The sequence below is a fragment of the Typopeltis vanoorti genome, chromosome 9, assembly GCF_054136105.1.
Source record: "Typopeltis vanoorti isolate ZY-2024b chromosome 9, IOZ_Tvanoo_1.0, whole genome shotgun sequence".
Lineage (NCBI taxonomy): Eukaryota > Metazoa > Arthropoda > Arachnida > Uropygi > Thelyphonidae > Typopeltis > Typopeltis vanoorti.
Window position 1 is genome coordinate 10118200 of NC_143557.1, and position 22592 is coordinate 10140791.

At 35.0% G+C, this 22592-nt stretch overlaps 1 protein-coding gene across 4 annotated transcripts in view; it reads left to right on the top strand.

Moving 5' to 3' along the window:
• The window catches only part of LOC150102880 (uncharacterized), a 539029-nt gene that overhangs the window by 94277 nt on the left and 422160 nt on the right, over window positions 1–22592 (top strand). For all 4 annotated transcript variants that reach the window (XM_090397682.1, XM_090397680.1, XM_090397684.1 and 1 more), the window contains exon 3: window positions 19916–19981. In XM_090397682.1, coding sequence (XP_090253808.1) covers window positions 19916–19981 — 66 coding nt within the window. The remainder of the gene's footprint in view (window positions 1–19915; window positions 19982–22592) is intronic.

Below are 22592 nucleotides of genomic sequence, written 5' to 3' on the forward strand. Positions count from 1 at the left end.
TTAATTTCTATCTGGTGACTCACAATCACTCTATGCAGCTAAAGTGAGGCTTAAATAATATTAACAAATTCCTCTTTTAAGACATTCTCTAATTCGATCTTAGTGTGATTACAATAGATTAAAATACAAGGTACATAAAATTAATGCAATTTTATACATATATGAAGAAGTTTCACTTTAATTTCAGCTGATGTGCAGGTATTTCTCTTTAAAATTAATGTAATTTTATACATATGTGAAGAAGTTTCACTTTAATTTCATCTGATGTGCAGGTATTTCTCTTTGTCTGTGTAGTTTAGTATGTTAGATTCTGAATGAATGATTTCTTTGCAAGATTCCTTCATTCAGGATCTAACAAAGGCCCCCCACTTTTTATAAAAAGTTTTTCTAATTTTCTAGAAAAACTCTTTTTGCTTCTTCCTCAATTCTCTGGGGATGAACCTTCCATTCTTTCTAGGCCTTAGTGCGTATCTTGGCTCAGGTGACTGTATTGTTTCCTCATGACATGACTGAGTTTGCTCATTTCCATGATGTATATTCGGTGCGTCTTTGTATCTTAAGCGTTCGGGAAGATATTCCTTCCACAGGCTTTGCTCTTCTTCTCTATTATTGCTTCCTGTGTATGGGGTTGCTCTGGGATGAGTTTTCTGTTGATTTCCCCCCTTTTTCCCCAGATGTTTTCGAGGGAATCGCCTAGACAGACCAACCTACTTGATCTACATCTGTACAACTTTAGGCGATCTGAGTGGACTACAAAGGTTCTTCCTTGACGGGTCATCTCCCTTATCTTGTATGTCACAGGGGATAGTTTTTCTATAATTTCAAAGGGCCCTGTGGTGCTCCTTCCAAATTTTTCTCCCTTTGTTCTCCCAGAGTTCTGCTCCAACAGGACAAAGTTTCCTAGTTTTAAGTCTTTGTGTTTTCTCAATTTATTTGCATACAACCGGGCACACTGGGAACACACATTACTTGACTTGGCCACCAACTCATGTGTCAGCCTGTTTTCCTTGATGAGGTTGTTCAAGTACTCATCGATGTGTGGGAATCCAGTGCTTGCCTTTAAATTTCTGAAATCATTGGGAAAAGGAGACTCAAATTCGTAGAGCACAACAGCAGGAGCTTCCCTTGTTGCTGCATGAAGAGTGGTCCTACAAGCGAAAAGGGTATGCGCAAGATGGGAACCCCACTCCAAAACCCGCCCTTCTGCTAGCTTGGAGAGAGTGAGCTTCAGAGTCCGATTCATCCTCTCACACATCCCATTTCCTTGGGGGGTGATATGGGGTAGTAAACAGTTTCCTTATTCCCAATAATTTGCAGAGTTGGAGCATTACCTCGGCCTTAAAGTTGGTACCCTGGTCTGACAAAAGGGTTTTGGGAGTTCCGTATCTAGAGAAAATCAGCTTGAAGAGCTTGTTTGCCACGGTTTTGCCGTTTGATTCTTCATGGTTGTGGCTTCGGGAAACCTTGAGAACATGTCGATCACAACGAGTATGTACCTGTTTCCCTTTGAGGTATTGGGGGCAGGGTCCCACAATATCCATAGCCACAGCATGAAATGGCTGCAAGGGAAGCAGGAATGGTTGCAGTGTGCTTTACCAAAAATGACAGATTTCTGTTGACACACATGGCATGATGACACATAGTTCTCAATATCCTCTCTTATGCCCTTCCATAGGTATCTGTCCATCACACTCTTCCAGGTTCTGTGGATACGCTGATGTCTGGCTAGATCCGCATCATGAAACGAGTACAAGACCCAAGGAATCAGAATTTTTTCTTTCCGCCTCCCTGTGACGTCTTGTTTTGACAACAAAAGTCCGTCTTCATCCACACACATCGGATCCAATTTCTGGGCTTCTATTATTTTAAACTTCCCCCAACTTTGAAGTTGGAGGGGCAGGGGTTTCTTCTTTCTCTCGATCAATAGCACAGGGTTGATATTTTCCTCATCAGTGCAGGAATCCTCACGCGAGCTGAGATCTAGACAGATAGTCAGCCACAACGTTGGATCTCCCAGGAATGTAATTAATTTCTACCCTGAATTCTTGCATCTATAAGGACCACCTCACAATTCTTTGATTCTTTCCTTCATGGAGGAAATGAAGGATAAGGGTTTGTGGTCTGACCTGAGTATGATATGTTGGCCCAGTAATATATATCGGAACTTTCTGAGGCCGTATATGAGTGCCAGAGCCTCCTTCTCGATGATGGAATAGTTTCTCTCAGAGTGGGATAGCCTTCTGCTTATGAAAGCAGTGGGTCTGAAGTGATCTCCTTCTGCTTGTTCCAGTACTGCTGCAATGGTATCTTTGAAGCATCAGCAGCTAGGAAAACTATTTGACCGAGCTTAGGGTACGAGAGTACTGGTGATCTAGTCAGAGCCCGATTCAACATATGATAGGCCTCATGCTGCTCCCCACCCCCATGCAAATTTTTCCCCTTTTTTCGTTAGTTTTAAGATGGGGTCCATTAAATTAAAGCATTCAGGGATAAATTTTCTATAAAAGTTCACCATACCCATATACCTCCTGACTTGTCGTACTGTGGAAGGGGAGCTGTGCTTCCAGTATGGCATTAACATTACCCTTGGAAGGTTTTATCCCCTCTTCATTGACCACATGTCCCAGGTATTCCACTGACTTTAGGAAGAATTCACACTTGGAACACTTCAAAGACAGACGTGCCCTGTTAAGCTTGTCCAGAACCTTCAGTAGAACTTCTTTACGCTTCTTCAGGCTGGATGAGTAAATCAACAGGTCGTCCTGGACGCACAAAAATCCTTTGCCCAGGACATCACCTAATACGGTGTTCATGAAGCTCTGAAAACTCATGGCTGAGTTCCTTGCCACCTGGGGAAGTTGGCACAGTAGGTATTTTTGCCACTTTGTGGTATAAGCAAAATACTGCCTGTCCTCCTTCCTGAGGGGAATTTGAAAGTAGCCAGAGTTCAGATCCAATTTTGAAAACACTCTTGCTCCCTCCAGGCCGACCAGTAACTCTTCTATTGTGCATACCGGGAAGTCAATTGGTTTAGTGACTTCATTGACTTTCTTTAGGTCTAGCACGAACCTAAGGTCTCCGTTTGACTTTTCAACCAAAATGAAAGTGGCTGTTCCAATGGGAATTTGACCTCTCGATGATTCCCACCTATTCATATTCCCTTAATAATTTCTCCAATTTGTCTAGGTGTTTCAAAGGTGTCTGGTACTGCTTAACATATATCGGTTTCTCTGAAGTGCCTTGCACCGTATGCTCAACCTGTGAGATCATTATCAACCACCCCAATCTGAACAATAATGATGGTCTAAAAATCCCAAACATATGGAAGGCATATATTCGACCCACGGAACCTTCCTCACCAAGAACAACTATAAACAGGTCTGTAGGAAATCCAGTATCTTAAATAACAGTTGTAATACTAAAAATAGGACATTATTGTTTCTGAAAGAAAACCACATGTAAGAAAGAATGTTTAATCCTGTTATCATAAATAGAATTTTGCTTGATGTAATTTATAAATTTTTTTTTTTTTTTTTTTTTTTTCACTAGAGGTTATGCCAGTAGAATAACATGTGATCAAATCATTGTTTCTCTAGCTTACAGTTAATAATGTAACTCAACTTGTCTTGTATATTTATGTATGCTCCAGTTGATGATCTTGATATGAAGATCGAAACGTCGGGATAATAAAAAAGTTTTTTTTAACACGGTTGTAAATTCCATAAAATTTTTAAATGAATGCTGATCACCGTGTAACACTAAAAGGAAGGTGAAAATTTTTCCTTCAAGGTATTCTAAAAACAGGTTGGCTAAGTTTGGTGATAAGGGAGACCCCATTGCTGTTCCTTCTTCTTGCTTGTAAATTTTCTCTTTCCAAGTGAAGTAACCTGACATAATAACAAATTTGAATAATTCAACAATATCAAATGGAAATTTTTGAGTTTTCAAGTCTGCCGTTTCCTTATGGGGAATGTTAGCGAAGGAGACAATGTCGAAGCTAATTAGCATATTAGTTTCCAACAGTTAATGCCTTTTATTGTTGCTTGAAACTGTTGAATTTTTAATTGATGAGGCTGAGTGGCCTATGTGAGGATGGAGAAGGTTAGATAAAAACCTTCATAATTTGCGAGTCGTGCTGCTAATAGAATCCACGACTGGTGTGAGTGGAACGTCGTTCATGTGAAGCTTAGGTGAACCGTATATTCTAGGAGGCCTAGCATGGTTTTATTTGTTGCTTCTTCGTATAAGGAAGTGGTTTCATCAAGTAACTTGTTGAGTTTCTTGAGCTGTCTCTTTGTAGGATCATAATCAAGTTGATGAAATCACTTCCTTAGATGAAGAAACAATAAAAATTCTTGCTTGAGTCTTGTACTGTTAATGAGTTTGTTGGTCACCTTTCTCTTTATATACCCTCCTCAGCATTTCCTTCTTATGCAGCTCGTGCTTACTGATATTACTCATCCATCTAACTCCTACCTGACTCCTTGTCCTAGGTATACAATTAAATATTGATTCCTCTAGATGACCCTTAACTATATCTCATACGCTACTAACATCCTTGTCCTGCAGTTATTTATGCCATCTTACAGATTTAAGCTTTTTCCTAAGCAAGTCATAACCACCTGCCTTATAGTTCTTCAAATATCCATTGTTGATAGAATATTCCTCATGTTTTACAATTTCCCAAGTCAAGACTCATAGCCATTTTCACCAATTGGAGGTAATATTGTCACCTTGGTTATTGATAGCTCTTCTGATCCTATTACCAGGTCCAATACTTTCTCCCACCTTTAGTGTCATCCATCACATGACTTAAGTAATAATCTCTTAGCAGATGTATAAATTCTATTTCCTTGCGATCTATTGCCATGTGATCTTTCTTCCTTCCAGTCTATATCTCCATAGTTCAAGTCCTCCATAACAATCACTCAACCTGTACCCAATGTACTAATTTGGTGATGCATGTCTTCCAAATCATCAGTGGAACTCTCTGGCCTATAGCAACAACCAACTATATATTTTGTCTTAGTGGCCTTAATCTCACACCAGATTGCTTCATATGAACAGCTACCCTCTCGTGTGTCTCCTATTCTTTTTGGCTGCAGTTCATCTGCTATCATCAGCACTGCTCCTATCCTAAATCCTATCTTTATATTCCCTTAAATACTAAACCCTTCACATTCAGTCCCTGTAACTGCATCATCTGCCTTTAGCCGAGTCTTACTAATGCCTGTAACTTTTGGCAAGGTTGCACTAACTAATACCAAAAACTTCTCCCTCTTGTTGCTGATACTTCTGGCATTAGTATATAGAAATTGTAGCATCCCTTTAGTCTCCCAGCTTCCTTTACTTTCCGAATTGACTACCTTATTTAATATTTTGCTTGAGAGACTAGATTCTTCACTTAGTTTTATTCTCACACTCACTCGCTTTATAGGTGCTTTCACTCAAACTCACTTGCTTCCATCCTAATTGCTGAAGTTTTCCTGAAATTACATTTCAGCATACTCAGTGAACAAAGTTCTCTCCAGACACCTAACACCAAAGCCATTGAGATGCAGTCCATCAGTATTGCACAAATTCTTCTTTCCATCAAACACAGACCACAGATCACAAATTCTACATCATTCCTTTTGCATAATCTACATATAGACTCATTGGTTATCAATGCTCTTCTCAGTTTGCCTCTATCATTGCATGGTAGGAGACTTAATCTTCACCTTCTGGCTCTTCAGTTTTGCATTTTCTAACAACTCCTTTGCATCCTCCCTCATAGAATACTTCTCGCCTCTGAAATCATTTGTACCAATCAAGACAATCATTTCTTTCAACATACCTTAATGCATGGCATGGCTAATGTCGTGAATTTTTGCACTCGGGAAACATGATTTTGTCACACTTTCATTAAGTACTTCCCTAATCATTGAGTCTCTATACATAATTTTCTCCTTAACTTGTTTTTCTTGTTTGTTTGGTCAGTCTTTGTTATTCCTTTGGATCACCTGCTTCTTTCTTTTTTCAGCACTGCTTAATTTTTCACTTTCACGCTTTGTCCTATGAAGGATAACGTTGAAGTGTGCAATTTCTTTATTAATATCCATTTCATTCTCATTTATATCCATCTTACCATCAGTGTTTGTTACGTTCTCATCACATAACAGTCATTTACTTGTGAAACACTTAATACAAACTCTCTCTTCAGTTTCCTTTCACATATTCTTTAATTTTCTTGATGAATACATTTCACATACAGTGCACTGAATAAAATCCCTTAAATTCAAATTGCTGAACAATTGTTATCTTTGCTGCCATTGTTCATGGCATTGGTGCCATGCCGACAATATCACAATAAATAGCACAATAAAAATGTTGTAAAGATACAAAATACTCTAATAACACAAAAATCTACACCTAATACAGTACACTAATTTTCCAAGGAAAAAACACAATGAAACAGACAAAAAATCACTAATTCTACACAAGCACTAAATTACATTACCACTCACAATGTTAAATTGTGAATGAAGAATTTTATGATTATTAATACTTCATTCATGATTTAGCATAAATTGCATATCCTGAGCTAATTTTACTCCTAAGTAAATTCTAATTTAAATACTTATTGTTATTTTTTTATTGAAATAATAATTGTAATTTTTTTAGTTATTTATTCTGTATAAATTCATTATATAATTTGTAAATGTATCCTAAGTGGACTGTAATATGTGCATTTTATTTATTGTAAATGAAAGTGAAAGTAAATTTAAGAAATTCTGCTAATGAGATTTGATTGGTCACTGTCAAAGAAACTGAGTTAATTTTAGATAGTGCATGGTGGAGCATGAGCTATGGTATTCGAAGGGAGAAGGAGTTGATATGAGCTGGACTGGCTAGAACCGGATTTTGGCGGGAAGAATGAAGGTATTTTATTGGAAAACAAAAGTAAACAAGAGGAGAAGCATTCGGGACAGCACAGAGTGAAGTAACGGGTGGCACTAAAGGGAATTTGGAAATGCCATAAATAAATTAAGAAGGGACCGGGAAATTAATAGGCAATTAGGAATATTTCTACAGAATTCTAAACTTATGTTGAATTCCAATCGTTTTGAGGAAGAATAGTGCAAAGCTGAAATTAATGCGTAGGAGAAAATAGGGAATAAGTAGATTACCTGAAACGAGTGCGTCAAGACTTGTGAAGCTCTATGTTTAATATTTCAGTTATTATAGCGAAGATTTCTTTTGAATAGTGTTGCTTCAGAGTGATAGTTAACTTCAGTTTTAAATGTGCTTATAGTGAATCCAATGTGTAAAAGATGTAACCCGGTAAGAGCAGCCCATTTTTTTTTATATTTCAGCGTGAAGATATAAGAGTTAGCTCCCCCCGATATATCTTAACATTAACTGTGGCGTTCTACTAAAAATAGCCGAAGTATGGAGCTTTAAAGTGTTTCCCCCTTGAAGTGATAACTGCCTCATAATTAAATTAAGTGTTCGTTGACTAAGAGAGAATTAGAGAATTCTTCTTTAAGAATAATTACTGTGAGATTCTGTAACATTGAACTGTGTGAACCATTTTTAATTATTCAGAAGAATGTAAAATTGACAGCTGGATGTCTGATGCCTAATGTTTTATGTTTGTATGAGTATTTGAACCAAGTTGATTTGCATTATCATGTTTTCAAAGTTATACTTTATGTACATGTTATGTAACCCTGCATTAAATGTTTTGTTTTATTGATTCCAATTTGGTGTTTGCCTGATTATCTTTCATTGCACAGCTCATAATGTTTATCGGACCTTGCAGAAGCCTTAAATGATAATATTAACCTCGGCCTGTAGAAAAGTGACATTGCTGAAGTTAGCTGATGATTGATTCCACTATATTATATAGACTAATCTGAATATAGGGTGGCACAGGATAATATAAATTTCTCTATATTTTGATTAGTAATCAACCAACAATTAATTAAGATAATAAAAAACAGATAATTTAAATAAGAACTACGCTCTAACAAGATGGCAGATTCAGAGCCAGGATGTACGACACAACAAAATGGTGCAGCTGACAGGATGTGAATTCACTGGTATAAATTAAGCAATTGAATAATTTTTTTGTGTAATAGTAGAAGTAATCCTTAAAATCTCGATAATAAAAAATTAAGTGAATCACAGTGAGCAGGTTATGAAGTAGAATCAGGCAAAGAAAAAGGTTATTTTAGAATTGAGATTATAGGATTTAAGTTTGAAGTTAATAAATTAATATGGCTGTTTCATCCAGTACGGGAATGGAAGATAATGAATTTTTCTGTACTGTAAACCCCCAACAGATTTTTCCTCAATTTTCGGGAGAAGAATCAGATGATGTACTATCTTTTTTTTCCTTCGTTCAAAAGCTTAGAGAATTAGCAAACTGGACTGATTTTCAGTTACTAATATTACTACGAAGTAAGTTGACTGGTAAGGCTAGGACATTTTTACATTCATCTACAGTGCTTAAGGAAACATTAGAATATCAGAAGTTTAAAGATATCTTAATTTCACAGTTCGATTGAGAAGTATTGGACCCAACTTGTGGAAACTACAGAGGATCGCACAAAAGGATAAAGAAAGTGTTACAGAGTTTTATAATCGCATGTTGACTCTTTCCAACAATTTGAACGTGTCTAATGAAGATAAACCTCATTTAGATTGGGCTGTTTCCAGCAGTTTCGCCAAGGTGTGAGACCAGAATTGAGAGAGAGACTGCTTACAAGAAGAACATTAACACCTTAGAAGAATGTTTCAAAGTTGTCAAGGAAAAAGAACAAATGATAGGAGACTTTTGTCCCTTATCCAGTGTAGGTCATGTGAACGTTGTGAATAAGACTGATTATTCCTTAAACCAATCTGAAAGTGGAAAGGAAAATAAGAGTGAAAAAGGAAAGAAGAAGAATAATGGAGAAAATTCCTTTAATGTTAATCATATAGCTGAGAGTGAAGAACTATCCAATAAGACAGTTTAATCTAAGAAATAAAAACCTTAATTCATCATGAAGTAAAAGGATTACAACAACCAGTAATGGATCAACTTGATGAAGTAATGAAGCAGCTGGTAGTTATTACTACAACTTTTCATGAAAGTCACAACCCTACAACAGATGGAATAAACAAAATGGTGGAACAAGAAGTAAATAAACAGAATCAACCTATATTAGCAGATCTGGACAAAGTGGTGCATGGATTAGAAAGACTCAATCTACAGATGCCCATTACCTCTCAACCTCAAGCAAAGAAAGAGTATTTCTCCAACTATAAGGATCCTCCAAGATGCTTTCGATGTCACAGGACTGGGCATATTGCTAGGAATTGTTCCATTGCTAAAGGAACATACTCAAATAATAGATGGAATTTGAATTTTGGACAATTTCCTCACAAAATACATAGTAATCTTGATAACTCTTTCAAGATGAATGAATGAATGATGAAAATAAGAGGAAATATCCAAGGGTATCAATGTAATATTTTACTAGATACAGGTTGCAATGCTTCAGCTATCAGTAGAGACTACCTGATGCACATCAAACACAGAATCTGGAAAAATATTATTAAATTGAGAAGACCAGTGAGAATTACTACTCTCTCTGACTTTACTTTCATGGCATATAAGAAAGCTCGTGTAAGGATTTTTCTACCAAATTTTGGGTTATTTGTTTGGCAGGATCTACTAATTATTCCATCAATACCCAACTCGAGTTCTCACATCATTTTGGTAACTAACTTTATGAAAAATTATTGTTTCTCATGTGACTTTTCTAAGGGTGAGATATCCATAACGAATAGAAGAAGAAAATTCTGGAGAAATAATACACCTACAAATATTGGATGGAAGAAACAAACAGAAAGGCATGGTAAGACGGATGTGATACAGCCTACAAGTGAAGTATAATCAACCACTAATGAGTCAATTGAAGAATTCGATGACTCAAATTCTGATAAACCTAATCAATCAATCTCAAGGTAAACCTACCAGTGACTTAGCATTACAAGAGCCAATATCTACACATGAATTAGAAGTTGGCAAAACAGATCAACTGATAATTGGAATCAACTTTGCTAAAGCAATTAGTTTACCAAGGTCTAATAAAGCAAAAAGAAGAAGGGAAGGAAAAGACAAGTCTGACAGACTATTCTACTTGGAAGATTCTTTGGAGAGTGTATGGGAAAAGAAAAAGAATTATCAGGGAATGACAGATAGCAGAAGAAATACCATTAGAATAAAAAATCCAATCATGAGACACTCAAGACACAATGCTAGAAACAGAGATGAAGGATTCTGCTCCAGTGAGACATCCCCACACTACGAAAATAAGGGACAGACTATTTCTAGTAATGAAAGCAGAATGAATCTGAGTAAAAATGTAGAGATACAAAAATACTAACAGTAGTAATAAATTAGACTTTATTCAAACTAGATATTATTTAAGACCTCGAGAGGGAGGTAATAAGGCTAATTCCTCGACTGATGAGTCTTGTGTGAAACATTTTTCTTTGAAGAAATATTTTTCAGAGGAAAGATAAGCCTTTGTTAAATTGTGAATGAAGAATTTTATGATTATTAATACTATACTATAAGACATTCGTGATTTAACATAAATTGCATATCCTGAGCTAATTTTACTCCTAAGTAAATTCTAATTTAAATACTGTTATTTTTTTTATTGAAATAATAATTGTAATTTTTTTAGTTATTTATTCTGTATAAATTCATCATATAATTTGTAAATGTATCCTAAGTGGACTGTAATATGTGCATTTTATTTATTGTAAACGAAAGTGAAAGTAAATTTAAGAAATTTTCCTAATGAGATTTGATTGGTCACTGTCAAGGAAACTGAGTTAATTTTAGATAGCGCGTGGTGGAGCATGAGCTATGGTATTCGAAGGGAGAAGGAGTTGATATGAGCTGGACTGGCTAAAACCGGATTTTGGCGGGAAGAATGAAGATATTTAATTGGAAAACGAAAGTATAGAGGGAGGAGAAGCATTCTGGCAGCACGGAGTGAAGTGAAGTAAAGGGGTGGCAGTAATGGGGATTTGGAAATGCCATAAATAAATTAAGAAGGGACCGGGAAATCAATAGGCAATTAGGAATATTTCTACGGAATTCTAAAATTACATCGAATTCCAATTGTTTTGAGGAAGAATAGTGCAAAGCTGAAATTAATGCGTAGAAGAAAATAAGGAATAAGTAGATTACCTGAAACGAGTGCGTCAAGACTTGTGAAGCTCTATGTTTAATATTTCAGTTATGTAGTGAAGATTCCTTTTGAATAGTGTTACTTCAAAGTGATAGTTAACTTTAGTTTTAAGTGTGCCTATAGTGAATCCAATGTGCAAAGGATGTAACCAGGTAAGAGCAGTCCATTTTTTTATATTTCAGCGTGAAGAAATAAGAGTCAGCTCTGTCTGATATATCTTAACATTGACTGTGGCGTTCACTAAAAATAGCCGAAGTATGGAGCTTTAACGTGTTTCCCCCTTTAAGTGATAACTGCCTCTTAATTAAATTAAGTGTTAGTTGACTAAAAGAGAATTAGAGAATTCTTCTTTAAGAATAATTACTGTGAGATTCTGTAACATTAAACTGTGTAAACCATTTTTAATTATTCGGAAGAATGTAAAATTGACAGCTGGATGTCTGATGCCTAATGTTTTATGTTTGTATGAGTATTTGAACTAGGTTGATTTGCATTATCTTGTTTTCAAAGTTATACTTTATGTACATGTTATGTAACCCTGCATTAAATGTCTTGTTTAATTGATTCCAATTTGGTGTTTGCCTGATTCTCTTTCATTGCACCACTTATAAAGTTTATTGGACCTTGCGGAAGCCTTAAATGATAATATTAACCTAGGCCTGTAGAAAAGTGAGATTGTTGAAGTTAGTTGATGATTGATTCCACTATATTATATAGACTAATCTGAATATAGGGTGGCGCAGGATAATATAAATTTCTCTATATTTTGATTAGTAATCAACCAACAATTAATTAAGATAATAAAAAACAGATAATTTAAATAAGAACTATGTTCTAACAAGATAGCAGATTCAGAGCCAGGATGTACGACACAACAAAATGGCGCAATCGACTGGATGTGAATTCACTGATATTAATTAAGCAGTTCCATTTTGTTGTGTCGTACATCCTGGCTTTGAATCCGCCATCTTGTTAGAACGTAGTTCTTATTATCTTAATTGTTGGTTGATTACTAATCAAAATATAGAGAAATTTATATTATCCTATGCCACCCTATATTCAGATTAGTCTATATAATATAGTGGAATCAATCATCAACTAACAAATCCCCATTACTGCCACATTATCCCCATAACAAATCCCCTTTACCTCACTCCGTGCTGTCCTGAATACTTCTCATCCCTCTTTACTTTCGTTTTCTAATTAAATACCTTCATTCTTCCTGCCAAAATCCGGTTCTAGCCAGTCCAGGTCATATCAACTCTCCTTCTCCCTTCGAATACTGTAGCTCATGCTCCACCACCGCTATCTAAAATTAACTCCGTTTCCTTGACAGTGACCAATCAAATCTCATTAGCAGAATTTCTTAAATTTACTTTCGCTTTCATTTACAATAAATGAGATGTACATATTACAGTCCACTTAGGATACATTTACAAATTATATAATGAATTTATACAGAATAAATAACTAAAAAAAATTACAAATATTATTTCAATAAAAAAAATAACAGTAAGTATTTAAATTAGAATTTACTTAGGAGTAAAATTAGCTCAGGATATGCAATTTATGTTAAATCATGAATGAAGTATTAATAATCATAAAATTCTTCATTCACAATTTAACAACAATATAACCTCGAACCAAAATGCCTGGTTATTTACCGAAAGTCTTGCAGTGGGTAGGTTCCTAAGAAGGAAAGAAGGTAAAATAGTACCACTCCACAAGCATGGTTCTAGGACAGAAGTTTCCATTTATAGACCGGTCTGTATGACTGCAGTTATGGTCTGGGTATTGGAGGGATTGGTTAGGAATAAAATACAGGATTGGGTTGATGGTCATATTGATGATGCCATACTACAGCATTCTTTATGATGGTCAGCATCGATTTGTAAAGGGTAGGTTCTGTTTTAGTAATTTACTTGCATTTTATGGTAGGGTAAAGATTGTGTTAGATAAGGGAGAATCATATACGGTGATACTCTTGGACTTTGCAAAAGCATTTGATAGATTATCATATAAGTTGGTATATAAGCTGCAGAGGATGGGAATAGATAGTATTGGTTAGATGGATCAAAGATTGCCTCTCTGAACGATACCAGCATGTGTATGATGCAGCATGTCACAAAAAAGGAAGGGAACCAGTGGCATGTCCCAGTGTACTGTTCTTGGCCCCCCCCCCCCTGCTGTTTAACTTGCTTGTGCTTGATATATTATGTGGACTGTCTGGGGGATCTTCAGTTGTTTGCTGATGATGCAAAGTTGGGGAGAATTATATGTAACATTGCTAAGATGTTAATTACTTTCCAAAAGATTTTAATAGACTTTTGACTTGTACAAAGGAGTGAGGTTTTAGTTTTAATAATAAGTGCAAGGTGTTACATTTTGGAGTGCAGAAATAGAAGGCTCTGTACTATATCGATGATGCTGTACTACAGGAAGATGAGATTCGAGATTTGGGAGTGATGGTTGACAGTAGACTGAAGTTTAGAGGGCATATTGCAAGTGTTACAAAGGGTGCATGTCATAGTGCTGCAATGATAAGAAGTACTCTAACATGCAGGGATAAGGAAATGGTTGTGCCACTGTATAAAACACTGAGTCAGACCACACCTGGACTGTTGTTCTCAGCTTTGGTTACCTGGTTTTCAGTGTGATGTGGAAACTTTGGAGAGGGTCCAGAGATGAGTGACAAAGACAATATCAAGACCTTGGAATGCTGGCTATGGAGAGAGGTAGAAGAAATGTGGATTTCAGAGTTTAGGGATTATAAAAAGAGAAGGCGAGAGGGGGAAACCAGAGGCCATCCCTGGAAGTTATGTAAGAGTGTGGTGAAGAGAGGGTGTGAGGAGTAGATTTTTTAAAGGGAGAATTGTCAGTGAATGGAACATTACCAGAATCTGTTGTTAATTCAAGGAGTATTAAGGATTTTAAGATTTGGTATGATAAATATGTTGTCAGTTGAATGAATTTCCCACAATGAGTCTACCGACTCCATAGAGGGTGCAATAAAATAGATAATAACATCTGGATGCAAGAAAAGTGTGGATATGAAGATGCTGTTCTTAGTAGCCATTGCAAGGTATCAGTCTGAACTGCTATTTGAGCAGGATGCAAGTTTTTTATGTCTGATGCTTTCAAACTTGGATTTAGTTTTTTTTTAAAGTAAAATTGAAGCGTGGTCACTCATAATATGCTGAAATTTCTTTTTTTAACTATCTTGTCTCACTTGTTGGGGATTCGTTACTTGGAAAAACATATGGCTGGGAATTTGATTGGAATCGGGGATGAAGGCCTTCGTTTGAGTTACAACTATTTCTGTTACTTGATACAAACAGGGATTTTGAATAAGGAGAATGGAAATAGAAATCAGACCATGGAAAAGAGGAATGAAGAAATGTATCACTTCATTTGGAACCATTCTGATGCCAAAGGACTGAGGCTGACCGGGTGAAGGGTATTCTGTTGCAAATGAAAGGTTATGTTCTGTCTGAGGATTATGGAGCATTCTAATAGACATATAGACAGATTGTATTTGCTTGTTTATTTATTTATTATTAATTTTTTTTATGTTGTTCCTACCAAAAAAAAAGGTTACTAGTAAACCTATAGTACATTTATTCCATGGGTGGGCTAAGGATCTCCCCAACCCCATTTTTATCAATTTTATATATTTTTTGCAATTTTTTTTTTATTTATTTTCATAGTCTGGAAACACTGCTCTAGAGACCAAACATGGAACTTTTTCAAATCACTTCACGCCTCCAATAATTGGGGTGGTGGTCTCATACTGACAATATAATTCATCTCCCACTTAAAGACAATCACCAACATCCATGCCCATGGTGGGATTCAAATCCACAACTAGTTGTTTGGAGAGTGGATACACTAACTAACTTGGCAACACTACTTATTACCAATATTTTGATGTGTCAACATTTTTCTTTGCTTGACCAATAGAATTCAAGAAGAGATGCCAGTTTGATTTTTGGGCATTGAACTTCCATTGAAGATAGCACTGCAGAATCATGCCTGTACATATTGGATTGCAGAAGCAGGCTTCAGAAATGAATAATCAGAGGTATCAAAATTTGGAGAACAATAAAGAAATCAAATCAATGCTACTAACTCTGGGCAAGGAAATTTCGAGCTATACCTGATCAAATGCCAAATATTCTTGGTTTGGCATTCTCTGGCATAAATATTAGATCTGATGAATGCATGTGTGCTATTATGTTGATGGAAGAAATCATGAAAAGTGTAGTTTTGATGGTAGAGGTAGACAGTAGCTGTTGATGATTTGTTAGAAATAAAAGATGAGATTTGGATGGTTGCAAATTGTGATGGACATCATTGCATGTGCACAATAAACATATCCACACTGATTAAACTCTGTTTCTTCTTCTTGTACCATCATTGTCTTTTGTTTTAAGCCAATAGTACCATTTGGTCAGCTAAATCTGAAATTGTTAGCCCATTCTTGTTTGATGTTATCCTGCTTGATGTCAGCAGAATGCACTACAACAGCGCTTCCCAAACTGTGGGCTGCAAGTTTTGTTGAGGGGGGAGCCATGAAATAATGAAAACAAATTTAAAATGTTTTAAGACTAAGTATTTCTTTTTTTTTTTAATTTTAAAAGACACGTATTTAATTTTTATTATTCATTATTTCTTTTTTGTTATTTTTTATATTTTAATGGAAAAAATCACACATTGGTGTCGGTTCACAAATTTTGCTTCCTGCATATTTCGACGCTTAATGAATATTAGTAAATATATGCTGATTCATGTAAGTTTCATTTCAGAGGATAAGATAAGAAGAAAACGAAAAAGCTTACAAACGCAAAATCTTGAATATAAATTGTATTCAACATAAATACAATAAATATTATAATAAGATATGTCTGTATTACAGTTTTTTTTTTCTATGGGGGGCCGTGAAATGTTTGGTTAGTCAATAACTGTAACAAACCATGTAGATTGTAGTGCAACTTGTTTCTCTGTATATAGTATATATGCTCCAGAAGATGACCTTGATATAAAGGTCGAAACGTCGAATGTGGATTTCAGTTTATATTAAACTAAAGTTTTACTCAAACACGGCAGTATGTAGTAATACCCTACTTAATGTTGTCTTGTTTGGCTCTCTCTTATTATGGTGCTCATACTTGGTGATTACTGAGAGTGGACATTACTACTTCATCACTGATATTTATTTTATTCATTAATTCATTGTATTCTGTGTAGGAATACATGTCGTCAACTGTTGTATATAGTATTTGGCTAATGGAGACAAGAAGGTCTGCAATTACAAATACCACTTCATTAATATAAAACCATAAATCAGGAAATAACCTCAGAAGACTGGTTCTTACAAAGTTCACAAAGATCCACAATCCAGTCCAATATACAAAATACAAATACAAATAATTAGTAAATTTCATTAAAAAAAAATCATTCAATAAAAGTTCATTACACTGGCCAACAAAAAAAAAAATTTTTTTCTGCTGATTTTGATCTGACACTTGTTTTTTACTAATTTGGGTGCACTGATTTCAAATATCAAACCCTTTTTCTCTATCACGTCAGGTTTTTCCTCCATGGCATTTTCTTTTTTGCTAATTTGTAAGTTTTTGATAGTTTTAAGGAGGCAGTACTATTTAGAGGATCAAAAAAATTGATTTTTTAATATTATTTTCTGAAAGTATGTACTTTTAAAAATCTGTTCCTAACTTTTTATCAAGAAATTCGAAAAATTCCTGAAGATATAGCCTATTATTCAAAGTGGTGCACAGATCAGAATCGGAGCGCTCACCACTCTCGCTTGTTAGTAAACGAATAAATGCATAAGAACCTGCAACGGCACGTACTGGCGCTTTAAATGCGAAAGAGGCCGATAACCGACCTAATACATTTAGGTGATGAAAAGTAGGCGATCACAACTGCCTAAAACAAATGAATGCTATATGTGTCATAGCGGACAGAGAACGATCGAAATCAGTCAATCGTTAATCGATCGTGAAAGTATGATGAGCACTTATAACGTTTCAATAAAGTCTCTGGTTTTTTTTGTCTTGTTAATTGCATGTTAGTCGGCAGTGAAGAAAATACATCATATCTACTACCCGAAATTGTGTCAATAGTGTAGATTCCTTCTGCTACATTTGTGGCAGCTTTACTGTTCCCAGTCAAAGAACATATATCACTGATTTCGTTAAGAAAGTGTACTTTGCATACTTTGACGTAAAAATTGCAGATCAGGACAAGTCATAGGCTCCAAATAAAGTGTGTAAGTCATGTGTAGAAAATTTATGACAGTGGAGCAAGGGAAAACGCCAAAAATTAGCTTTTGGCATTCCATTGATTTGGCGTGAACCGAAAAATCACGTAGATGATTGCTATTTTTGTTTAGTTCAAACTTCTGGTTATAATAAGAAGAATAAGAAAAAAAATGTGTATCCAAATTTCGACTCAGCAATTCGGCCAGTTGCTCATTCCATTGAAATAGCCGTGCCAATTTATAAAGGACTTCCTTTACTTGAGAACGAGCATGATCGGGATATGCCAGATGTTCTTGAGGAGCAAGACCCGGATGTTGATTTAGACAATGAAAATTTACTCGAGCGTTTTACTCAAGCGGTATTGAATGACTTAGTAAGAGATTTGGGCCTATCAAAGGAATCATTGGAATTGTTAGCTTCAAGATTAAATGAAAAAAACTTACTGGAGCAAGATACGAAGATAACTTTTTACCATAGCAGGGAAAGTAATCTTGTACAATATTTTAAACACGAATGTGGGTTTGTTTACTGTAACAATGTGTCAGGTTTACTAACTGAAATGAGTGTTGTACAATATCATCCAAATGAGTGGCGTTTATTTATCGACAGTTCAAGCAGAAGTCTCAAGTGTGTCTTACTACACAATGGGAATGTATATGGCTCAATTCCTATTGGCTATTCAGTCCACTTCAAAGAAACATATGAGGACATTAAAAAGGTTCTGAAGTTATTAAAATATACAGACCATAACTGGATCATCTGTGTGGATCTTAAAATGGTGAACTTTTTACTTGGCTTTCAAAGAGAATATACAAAGTTTCCGTGTTTTCTATGCTTCTGGGATAGTCGAGCTAGAAACCAACACTGGAGTCAGAAACATTGGCCTCTTAGAATATCCTTAAATGTTGGAGAACAGAATGTTATAAATCAACCTTTAATCGACAGAGAAAAAATCATTTTTCCACCTCTACACATCAAACTAGGTTTTATGAAGCAGTATGTTAAAGCTTTAGATTTACAAGGTGACTGTTTCCAATACATATGTGAAAAATTTCCACGACTTAGTTATGAAAAATTAATGGCGGTGTATTTGATGGACCACAAATTAGAACTATAATGAGAGACCCAAATTTCATCAACTCTATGAATGAAATTGAGAAAGAGGCCTGGACTTCATTTACGATGGTTGCGAATAATTTTCTTGGAAACAAAAAAACGTGCAATTACAAAGATCTAGCGGAAACAATGCTTGAAATTTTCCAGCGCCTAGGTAGCAACATGAGCATAAAGCTTCATTTCCTATACAGTCATCTTGATAGATTTCCCAAGAATTTAGGTGCTGTAAGCGATGAACAAGGCGAAAGATTTCATCAAGACTTAAAAGCTATGGAAGATCGGTACCAAGGAAGATGGGATTCTCACATGTTGGCCGACTACTGTTGGAGTATTCAAAGGGATTGCCAAAACAGAACACACAGCAGAAATTGCTACAAACAAAAATTTATTCCCTGAAACTCATGTGTAAGTAAAATTGTTATTTTTTTATAAATATTCTTGTAATTTTTAATGAATATTGTTAAGTAGTTATGTATCTACTTATCGGTCTCTCTCTCGTATTCAAAGCGCCAATATGTGCCGTTGCAGGTTCTTATGCATTTATTCGTTTACTAACAAGTGAGAGCGGTGAGTGCTCCGATTCTGATCTGCGCACCGCTTTGAATAATAGGCTATATCTTTGGGAATTTTTCGAATTTCTTGATAAAAAGTTAGGAACAGATTTTTAAAAGTACATACTTTCAGAAAATAATATTAAAAATCGATTTTTTTGATCCTCTAAATAGTACTGCCTCCTTAAAACTATCAAAAACTTACAAATTAGCAAAAAGAAAATGTCATAGAGGAAAAACTTGATGTGATAGAGAAAATTGGGTTTGATATTTGAAATCAGCGCACCCAAATTAGTAAAAAACAAGTCTCATATAAAAGTCAGCAAAAATTGTGTTGGGCTGTGTTATTGTTCTACTGCATTTGTATTTTCACTTATATAATAACATATGTTATAATTATCCCTAAAAACACCGTTTAATGAGTTCCATGGTCTAGGAATCTGCATTAACTGGGGTATTACTGTATTTCCTTGTATGTAAATGTCATTACTGCTAAAGGCAAACCAATTGAATGTTTCTTCTTAAATCATTTGTTAAATATATATATATAAATTTTACTAATATTAGCAATAAAATGTACAAATAATTTCCATATGAAGATGCCAAATGAATATGTTTGTTGTTAGATAAAGTATAAATTTTATATTGTAGTTTATAGTAAGTTTCTAAATTGCCTTAAAAATATTTTTCTGATTTCTTCTTGTACTTTGTTCCCATTTTCCTTCTCCAGCACTGAAAGTCAAACTGATGACAAGGAGAACAGTTAGCCAGTTGGTAGAGCAGGGAATTATACCATGTGAGTACTGTGAGAGGAATTAAAAAATAAAAAGGAAAAAGTCAATAAATAAATAAATATAATAGTCAATAAATGAATGATTAAAATAATAATCCATATTATTTTATATCAATATGAAATTTGCAGCCTGTGCATAGACTGGTTTTGTAAGGCTGGCCCTTATAATTACTAACATATAGTACAGTTTGAAATTGTTTTAAGTTTTAAATTCTCAATATTTCATTACTTTTTCAAGAACTACAAAGGATATTCTAAACATAATGTCTGAGAACTTTACTAAGGAAATCTTGGAATAACCATGAAAAGTGTCTTGTTTTTTCCTTCAGTCACTCTGCACCAATATACAGAACTTATACTTCTTGAGTTAATGTATTATTTCACATTATGTGTAACTTATAATTTCTAGGAGAGAAGTTTGATTATAGACCAGTCTTTATAATTGTAGTTGTAGTCATGATGTTGGAGATATTGATTAGGAATAGAATACGAGAAATTTATGTTGATGGTCATAGCATTCTTTATGATAATCATCATGGATTTGTTAAGGGTAGGTCTTGTTTTAGCAATTTACTTGCATTTTATGAAAAGGTGATAAGTGTGTTAGATAAAGGAGAATCATATATAGTGATATTCTTGGACTTTGCAAAAGCATTTGATAGATTACCACATGATAAGTTGGTGCACAAGCTGCAGACAATGGGTATTGATAGTATATTGGTTAGATGGATTGGAGATTCATCTAATAATCTAATTCATCTAATAATTCATCATAGTCAGACTACACTTGGACTATTGTGCTCAGTTTTGGTCACTTGGTTTTCATTGCAATATAGAAACATTGTAGAGGGTCCAGAAACGAGTGACTAAGATAATATCAGGACACTGGAATGTTGGCTATGGAGAGAGAGAGGTTGAAGAAATGCGGATTGCAGAGTTTGGTGAATAGGAGGAAAAGAGATGATAGAGATATTTCATTTATTGAAGGGATGTTATCGGATTACTGTATATACTCATATATAACTCGCACTTTTTTCTCCAAAATTAAAGTTAAAAAATATCACGGTGCTGGATGTATGTGTGTGGATTTTTGGAAACTAAAGTTTTTCAGGATAAAACTAAATTGACGTTTATAATTTAATCCTCAGTATTCATTATAATTTATAATTGCTCACATTATTTATAAAATGAAGACATTTAAATTTTAATTATCAACGTTATGTATGTGATTGGCCACTCACCTTCATCACATGATATATTTGAATCTTTTAGCGACAATTCTTTTGTAATTAAATTATTTCTGGTGAAATGATGTCCCAAGCTATTAAAATCCAGTTGCATAACCATTCTAATGATGGTCCTTTAATCTTAATCCCCCCCCCCCCACACACACACACAATCCTAGATCAAGAAGAAGTCAATGCCCTCACTCCCACATTTCCTCTGCTGGTTGTTTCCATCTCTATGCAAATGATTGGTGTGGTATTAACAAAAGATCGTGCAACTCAATGACAAAGGCAAGCCAGCGATTGTTGAGTTGAAATGTTGATTTTGTTCAACTGAATTCCAAAATATCTGAAATTTGCAATTCGCATAACAACATTCCCTGCCTATTTCTTAAAGTTTTAAACTTTTTTTCATGTGCAAACTATATGTGAAACTTTTTAGTTTCTTTTTTTGTAAAGTAAAATTGGGGGAGTGAGGGTAAGCTATACTCGAGGAAACATGGTAATCCAGATGGGATTATAAAAAGAGTAGAAGGTGAGGGGGAAAGAACCAGAGGCCATTCCTGGAAGTTGTATAAGAGTGTGGTTAAGAGGGGGGCGTATGAGAAGTAGATTTTTCACATGGAGAATTGTCAGTAAATGGAATGCATTACTGAAATATGTTGTTAATACAGGGAGTGTGAAGGATATTAAGATTGCATATGATTAGTGTGGTATTAACAAAAGATCGTGCCACTCAACGACATAGGCAAGCTGACGATTGTTGAGTTGAAATGCTGATTCTGTTCAACTGAATTCCAAAATATCTGAAACAACCATAACAACATTCCTATGTATTTCTTAAAGTCTTAAACGTTTTTCGTGTGTGCAAACTAGATGCGAAACTTTTTAATTTATTTTTTTGTAAAGTAAAATCGGGTGTGAGGGCAAGTTATATTGGTAAATATGGTAATCCAGATGGGATTATAAAAAGAGTAGAAGGTGAGAGGGGAAGAACCAAAGTATAAGGAGTTATATAAGAGTTTGATGAAGTGGAAGGGGTATGAGGAGTAGATTTTTCACATGGAGAATTGTCAGTGAATGGAATGCATTACTGGAATATGTTGTTAATTCAGGGAGTGTGAAGGATATTAAGATTCAGTATGATAGAATTGGTTTCAGTTGAATGATCCTTCCATGATGAGTCTGCATAGTATAATTTGTATACCTTAATGGGTGAGTCTTTGAGAAGCTTTTCAAAGCATGTAAAATGCAGTAATCCAAATTTTTATGCATAAAAATATGGGTACTGTTAGACTTCACTGTTGATTATAAGGGTTATGGTAAAGCATCTGTAGATTAAGTACTGAATGTTATTGGGCACAAAGAACATGACATAATGAGTTGTG